This window comes from Sardina pilchardus, chromosome 1, assembly GCF_963854185.1.
Source record: "Sardina pilchardus chromosome 1, fSarPil1.1, whole genome shotgun sequence".
Lineage (NCBI taxonomy): Eukaryota > Metazoa > Chordata > Actinopteri > Clupeiformes > Clupeidae > Sardina > Sardina pilchardus.
Window position 1 is genome coordinate 1,573,664 of NC_084994.1, and position 8,592 is coordinate 1,582,255.

Consider the following 8,592-nt stretch of genomic DNA (forward strand, 5'->3'; position numbering starts at 1 on the left):
GGCAATAGTGCCGTTTCCTCGTCCTTTTGGGAATTGAGCAAAACCTCAGAGTTTTTCCTCTAATATCTGTGTGTGTGTGTGTAGGGTGTGATGGTCGGTATGGGACAGAGGGATTCGTACGTGGGAGAAGAGGCTCAGATGAAAAGAGACATCCTCACACTGAAGTGACTTACATCTGTGTGTGTGTGTGTGTGTGTGTGTGTGTGTGTGTGTGTGTGTGTAGGGTGTGATGGTCGGTATGGGACAGAGGGATTCGTACGTGGGAGAAGAGGCTCAGATGAAAAGAGACATCCTCACACTGAAGTGACTTACATCTGTGTGTGTGTGTGTGTGTGTGTGTGTGTGTGTGTGTGTGTGTGTGTGTGTGTGTGTGTGTGTGTGTGTGTAGGGTGTGATGGTCGGTATGGGACAGAGGGATTCATACGTGGGAGAAGAGGCTCAGATGAAAAGAGACATCCTCACACTGCAGTGACTTACATCTGTGTGTGTGTGTGTGTGTGTGTGTGTGTGTGTGTGTAGGGTGTGATGGTCGGTATGGGACAGAGGGATTCATACGTGGGAGAAGAGCCTTAGAAGAAAAGAGACATCCTCACACTGAAGTGACTTACGTGTGTGTGTGTGTGTGTGTGTTTGTGTAGGGTGTGATGGTGGGTATGGGACAGAAGGACTCGTACGTGGGAGACGAGGCTCAGAGCAAGAGGGAAGAAAAGAGACATCCTCACACTGAAGTACCCCATGGAGCACGGCCTCGTCACCGACTGGGACGACATGGAGATGATCTGGCATCACACCTTCTACAACGAGCTGCGCGTTGCCCCCGAGGAGCACCCCGTCCTGCTCACAGAGGCCCCCCTGAACCCCATGGCCAACAGGGAGACGATGGCACAGGTACAAAACAAATTGAAGAGTTTGATTCAAAAACGCTATATATCCATTTTTTTTAAAAATTAAAAGTAATGTTATTTAACTGTGTATTTCAGGAAATATCAATCAAATTACTTTTTAGTTGTTTTGATTGAGTAAAGATAAATCAAATAACAATATCTAAAGGCATTTCTACTGAAATTACTGGGGAAACAAATTGTAAAAAAAAAATATATATATATATGAAAATTCATTAAAATGGTGGATATAGCGCTTTGGATCCGAACTCTTTAATTACTTGTATGGTAGGTGCAGGCTTCACTCAGTCTCTTATGTTTCTTTTTAACAGTGCTTGGCCTAATGTATGCTTACTCAGAAAAGTATTTTAGTGTTGGCCTCCATTCAATTCAGGAACTCGAATTTGAATTGAATTGACTCCAGTCCACAGGAAGCTGAATTTGAATTGGAAGTGGAATGACAGGAAGTGGAATTCAATTCCACACAATTCTAGAACAGAGAGAATGGGAGGAGTCTCACATACATTGAATGTTGGGAAGGTTGCTAAGTTACCCATCATACTGTAAATATGGCAAGGACTTCTTTATTTAGATTACTTTATCAAAGCAATGTAACATTATACTTAAATTATTTATAGGATTTTTTTTTTTTTCAAAATTGATTGAATTTCAGTTCTAACCCATTTAAAATTTCAAATTTAATTCAAATTCAATCATTTAATTGGAATTCAGGAGTCACTCTCAACTGAATAGTCTGTTCTCAAGGCCCGATGTGTGGTCCTCCGCAGCTGATGTTTGAGAGCTTCAACTGAATAGTCTGTTCTCATGTGTGTCTTGTGCTCCACAGCTGATGTTTGAGAGCTTCAACTGAATAGTCTGTTCTCATGTGTGTCTTGTGCTCCAGAGGTGATGTTTGAGAGCTTCAGCTGAATAGTCTGTACTCATGTGTGTCTCTCCACAGCTGATGTTTGAGAGCTTCAGCTGAATAGTCTGTTCTCATGTGTGTCTCTCCGCAGGTGATGTTTGAGAGCTTCAGCTGAATAGTCTGTTCTCATGTGTGTGTCTTGTCTCCACAGGTGATGTTTGAGAGCTTCAGCTGAATAGTCTGTTCTCATGTGTGTCTCTTGTGCTCCACAGCTGATGTTTGAGAGCTTCAGCTGAATAGTCTGTTCTCATGTGTGGCTCTTGTCCTCCACAGCTGATGTTTGAGAGCTTCAGCTGAATAGTCTGTTCTCATGTGTGTCTCTTGTCCTCCACAGGTGATGTTTGAGATCTTCAGCTGAATAGTCTGTTCTCATGTGTGTCTCTTGTGCTCCACAGGTGATGTTTGAGAGCTTCAGCTGAATAGTCTGTTCTCATGTGTGTCTCTTGTCCTCCACAGGTGATGTTTGAGAGCTTCAGCTGAATAGTCTGTTCTCATGTGTGTCTCTCCACAGGTGATGTTTGAGATCTTCAGCTGAATAGTCTGTTCTCATGTGTGTCTCTCCACAGGTGATGTTTGAGAGCTTCAGCTGAATAGTCTGTTCTCATGTGTGTCTCTCCACAGGTGATGTTTGAGAGCTTCAGCTGAATAGTCTGTTCTCATGTGTGTCTTGTGCTCCACAGCTGATGTTTGAGAGCTTCAACTGAATAGTCTGTTCTCATGTGTCTCTTGTGCTCCACAGCTGATGTTTGAGAGCTTCAGCTGAATAGTCTGTTCTCATGTGTGTCTCTCCACAGGTGATGTTTGAGAGCTTCAACACTCCCGCCATGTACATAGCCATCTCCCCTGTGCTGGCCTTCTACGCCTCTGGTCGTAACACGGGTATCATCGTGGACTCTGGCGATGGGGTCACCCACACCGTGCCCATCTACGAGGGCTACGCCCTGCCCCACGCCATCCTGCGTCTGGACTTGGCTGGCCGCGACCTGACCGACTACCTGATGAAGATGCTGACGGAGCGCGGCTACAGCTTCACCACCACGGCCGAGAGGGAAATCGTGCGCGACATCAAGGAGAAGCTGTGCTACGTGGCGCTGGACTTCGAGCAGGAGATGGGCACCGCCGCGTCCTCCTCTTCCCTGGAGAAGAGCTACGAGCTGCCCGACGGACAGGTCATCACCATCGGCAACGAGAGGTTCCGCTGTCCCGAGGCGCTCTTCCAGCCCTCCATCTTGGGTGAGTGTCCAGACACACACACACACACACACACACACACACACACACACACACAGCTTCTTCAGTGGTCAGGGTATTCACCGGTTAGCTTCTTCAGTGGTCAGGGTATTCACCGGTTAACTTCTTCAGTGGTCAGGGTATTCACTGGTTAACTTCTTCAGTGGTCAGGGTATTCACTGGTTAACTTCTTCAGTGGTCAGGGTATTCACCGGTTAGCTTCTTCAGTGGTCAGGGTATTCACCGGTTAACTTCTTCAGTGGTCAGGGTATTCACCGGTTAGCTTCTTCAGTGGTCAGGGTATTCACCGGTTAGCTTCTTCAGTGGTCAGGGTATTCACCGGTTAGCTTCTTCAGTGGTCAGGGTATTCACCGGTTAACTTCTTCAGTGGTCAGGGTATTTACCGGTTAGCTTCTTCAGTGGTCAGTGAGAATAAATTAAACCAGTACTTCACCTTTAACACAAAACAAAAACTGAACTAATAATAAAATGTCTGTGTGACTTAGAGATATAATAAGTTAAAGGTATAGTCCCCACCCCAATTTATTCAAACTTTCTTAGTCTGAATCTCCCTTAATATTGATGCAAGACATGTGCAAATTCATTTCTGAGGGTTTCTCTTATGACTAAATCAGCATACCAAGTTTCTCATCCGTGCCGATGAGGTCCGAAAATGTCCTGATTGGACACGGGATCACCCATTTTCATCTTGTGAGGGAAATTTGGTCTCTGCATACTGTATACTGTATATCCCAATCCATGAATTAGTGAAACACACACAGCACTCAGTGAGGTGCCTACCTGCATACCGTATATCCCAATCCGTGAATTAGTGAAACACACACAGCACACAGTGAGGTGATACACACACTTGCCTACCTGCCACAGTGGCGCTCGGGGAGCAGTACATGACTGTTTATTCAGGCAGTCACTTTCGAAAGTTTAGCGGTCGCAGCCATCGTGAATTTAGTCACGTGTGACGTAAATCAGTCACGTGAATACTCGCGGAAGTTTTGAACTGAGTGCAAACAGTCTGGCGTAATGTTGACGGAAGACGTGCTGAACACGTGAAGAAGCTAGCTGTCACTTACTCTGGCACCTGCTTTTCCAGCTGGCCCACTGAATCCATAGACAGTAAAAGATTGAATCACGTCACAGCTATATTAGTTCCGCTCCGGCTCGTCACGTGACTAAAGTCAAGATGGCTGCGACCGCTAAACTTTCGAAAGTGACTGCCTGAATAAACAGTCATGTAAGTAAACAACCAGTGCTTTTTCAAAGTTCTCGATGTCTCGTTTTAAATGTCAGGGCCCTCAGAAGTCTACCAATAAAGTGTGGAGCTACTTTGAGCCTCATTAATGGTGTAAAACAGTGATTTATTTGCACGGCACGCCGATGCCCGAGCCACTAACGTTGAAAGCAATAGTAAACCAGGTTAAGCTACCGCCGGGTTTCGGAGAACAGCTGACAGGTCGAGATCAGCTCTGAGACAATCGCTCACACTCGGTATCATGTTTCAACACACTTTAAGTCAATATCACACCGGAATTGTCCTTTAAGGATGAGTGCATTTTAATGTGCGATATCAAACAGGTTTCCCACCTGGTCTACTGGTTAAGGATGAGTGCATTTTAGTGTGCGATATCAAACAGGTCTCCCACCTGGTCTACTGGTTAAGGATGAGTGCATTTTAATGTGCGATATCAAACAGGTCTCCCACCTGGTCTACTGGTTAAGGATGAGTGCATTTTAATGTGCGATATCAAACAGGTCTCCCACCTGGTCTACTGCTTAAGGATGAGTGCATTTTAATGTGCGATATCAAACCGGTCTCCCACCTGGTCTACTGGTTAAGGATGAGTGCATTTTAATGTGCGATATCAAACAGGTCTCCCACCTGGTCTACTGGTTAAGGATGAGTGCATTTTAATGTGCGATATCAAACAGGTCTCCCACCTGGTCTACTGGTTAAGGATGAGTGCATTTTAGTGTGCGATATCAAACAGGTCTCCCACCTGGTCTACTGGTTAACTCATTAACTGCCATTGACGTCTTTAAACGTCAATTTAGACACATACGTCTATAGACGTCAATTGCCGTTTTCAATGGGGAGGGCTCCTGGGTGGGCTTGGGAACGATCTGGCAGAGTTTCAGGCTTGTAAACAGACTGCACTAGCGATCCAAACCTCTAGATGGCAACAGTGCCATTTGGATCATTAGTATCTGCCTAGAGTGCACGAGTCATGCAGAGACAACTAGCAAACACACTGAAGATCGACCACAGTGGATCTAGTTTGCACGCGATGCAGGGAATAAATATGCTTACTTCTTACATCAAGAATGGAAAACACGTGAATGGTATGATCCATTTACATTGGATATTGCGATATAGACTAACAACAACCTTGCTAGTGCTAGCTTGCTAAGTCTAGCATCCTGTTCAGAGTCTTTAGCGACCATCAGAGTCCCTAGCAACCTTGACGAGACTGACGAGATAACAGTGCAATCGTGGTTGACATACTACTGAAACGCTAACGTTAAAAAGTTGATTTTCACAAAAAGATCGTTTTCTCCATGTTTTGGTCAAAAACAGGTGTTTTTAGCAAAACTAACCCATGTTCTACTGACGATTACTAAAGAACGGAAAACGATAGAAACAAGCCGTTTTTTCCTGGTGAAAGAAGAGAGCCTAATCTTTCATTTGGTACCTTCGGTGTTTACATAGTCATAAAGCTCACCGTTCGGTGGATCTTGGAAAAACAGTCAAAATGCTGTAAAACGTCTGGCAGTATGGAGCGCTCTGCACTGAAAATCGCTGGCAGCCAATGAGTTTTAAGGATGAGTGCATTTTAATGTGCGATATCAAACAGGTCTCCCACCTGGTCTACTGGTTAAGGATGAGTGCATTTTAGTGTGCGATATCAAACAGGTCTCCCACCTGGTCTACTGGTTAAGGATGAGTGCATGTTAATGTGCGATATCAAACAGGTCTCCCACCTGGTCTACTGGTTAAGGATGAGTGCATGTTAATGTGCGATATCAAACAGGTCTCCCACCTGGTCTACTGGTTAAGGATGAGTGCATGTTAATGTGCGATATCAAACAGGTCTCCCACCTGGTCTACTGGTTAAGGATGAGTGCATTTTAATGTGCGATATCAAACAGGTCTCCCACCTGGTCTACTGGTTAAGGATGAGTGCATTTTAATGTGCGATATCAAACAGGTCTCCCACCTGGTCTACTGCTTAAGGATGAGTGCATTTTAATGTGCGATATCAACTCCTCAGCAGCAGGGGCACTGTGGGCCAGGTCTCCCACCTGGTCTACGAAGGCCTCTACATTACAATGTGTTCAACTTTATAGGTCATATTTGTCAAGTGTTTCCAGTTACTTTATGGCGTATCACATAATACGCAAATGTGTTCAACTTTAAAGGTCATATTTGTCAAGTGTTTCCAGTTACTTTATGGCGTATCACATAATACGCAAATGTGTTCAACTTTAAAGGTCCCTCTCCTCTTCTCCAGGTATGAAGTCTGGTGGCATCCATGAGACCACGTTCAGCTCCATTATGAAGTGTGATGTGGATGTGCGTAAGCACGTGTACCCCAATATTGTGCTGTCCGGCGGCACCACCATGTGTCCAGGCTTTGCTGACCGCATGCAGAAAGAGATCACATCACTGGCACCCTCCACCATGTGGATCAAGGTGAGTGTCTCATTCACACACACACACACACACACACACACACACACACACACACACACACACACACACACACACACACACATTCTGTCTCTCACTCAAACGCACATGTCCCAGACCCAGGTCACACACACACACACACACACACACACACACACACACACACACACACACACACACACACACACACACACACACACACACACATTCTGTCTCTCACTCAAACGCACATGTCCCAGACCCAGGTCACACACACACACACACACACACACACACACACACACACACACACACACATTCTGTCTCTCACTCAAACGCACATGTCCCAGACCCAGGTCACACACACACACACACACACACACACACACACACACACACACACACACACACACACACACACACACACACACACACACACACACACACACACACACACACACACACACTCTCACTCTGTGTCCTCCTCCACTATGAGGGTGAGTGTCCCTTCTGTCTGTCTCTGCCTCACACTAACCATGAGGTGGCTGTTGGGACATGTGCACTGTGTTTGTTTCAGATCGTCGCATACCCTGAGCGGAAGGACTCTGTGTGGATCTGCACTGTGTTTGTTTCAGATCGTCGCATACCCTGAGCGGAAGGACTCTGTGTGGATCGGCGGCTCCATCTTGGCCTCCCTCTCGGCCTTCCAGCAGATGCTGGTCAGCAAGCAGGAGTACGACGAGTCCGGCCCCTCCATCATGGACCGCAAATGCTTCTGACCCCATGGCCTCTTACTCCCCCTGGTGGACAAGCAGGAGTACGACGAGTCCGGCCCCTCCATCATGGACCGCAAATGCTTCTGACCCCATGGCCTAACCACTCCCCCTGGTGGACAAGCAGGAGTACTACGAGTCCGGCCCCTCCATTGTGGACCGCAGATGCTTCTGACCCCATGGCCTCTTACTCCCCCTAATGGACAAGCAGGAGTACGACGAGTCCGGCCCCTCCATCGTGCACAGTAAATGCTTCTGACCCCATGGCCTCTTACTCCCCCTAATGGACAAGCAGGAGTACGACGAGTCCGGCCCCTCCATCGTGCACAGTAAATGCTTCTGACCCCATGGCCTCTTACTCCCCCTGGTGGACAAGCAGGAGTACTACGAGTCCGGCCCCTCCATCGTGTGTGTGTGTGTGTGTGTGTGTGTGTGTGTGTGTGTGTGTGTGTGTGTGTGTGTGTGGTAAGCATAAAGGATCCGTGCAGACCAGCAGAGGCACTGGAATATCTTCCTGCAACATTGCTGTCCATTTCTTTGCCAAATTGAATCGTTGAAATTGTTTATTTTCTGAAGTAATGTAAAGAGTGTTTAAACTTTCAGTATCTGTTTCCTGTATGTCAAAGATGAAAATAAAACAGCATTGACAAAAAGCATATTGAGATTGTTGTGATTGTTGAGATTGTTTTTATCAATTTCCCTCCATAAGTGTTGTTGTTTTTTTAAGTATATTTTTGGGCTTTTTTTATGCCTTTAATGATAGAGAGAATCCACTAATCTGCTTGTTTGCTCTCTCCCAGTGGACTATAAACATCATTCATAACAATAGTGTTGTTTTTTATCATGGGATTTGTCTTCCTAACTATAAACATCATTCATAACAATAGTGTTGTTTTTGATCATGTGATTTGTCTTCCTAACTATAAACATTCATAACAATAGTGTTGTTTTGATCATGGGATTTGTCTTCCTAACTATAAACATTCATAACAATAGTGTTGTTTTTGATTTGTCTTCCTAACTATAAATATCATTCATAACAATAGTGTTGTTTTTGATCATGTGATTTGTCTACCTAACTATAAACATCATTCATAA

The 8,592-nt window shown here is 45.4% G+C and overlaps 2 protein-coding genes across 2 annotated transcripts in view; one reads left to right on the forward strand and one right to left on the reverse strand.

Moving 5' to 3' along the window:
• LOC134080710 (NACHT, LRR and PYD domains-containing protein 12-like) overlaps positions 1–8,592 on the reverse strand; it is a 410,628-nt gene that overhangs the window by 92,546 nt on the left and 309,490 nt on the right. The gene's annotated exons all lie outside the window — the stretch shown is intronic.
• On the forward strand, positions 1,334–8,150 carry LOC134080865 (actin, cytoplasmic 1-like). The gene is made up of 4 exons (XM_062537481.1): positions 1,334–1,421; positions 2,601–3,039; positions 6,564–6,745; positions 7,357–8,150. The coding sequence occupies exons 1-4, from the start codon at positions 1,386–1,388 to the stop codon at positions 7,498–7,500; spliced, it is 801 nt and encodes a 266-aa protein (XP_062393465.1). The 5' UTR covers positions 1,334–1,385; the 3' UTR covers positions 7,501–8,150.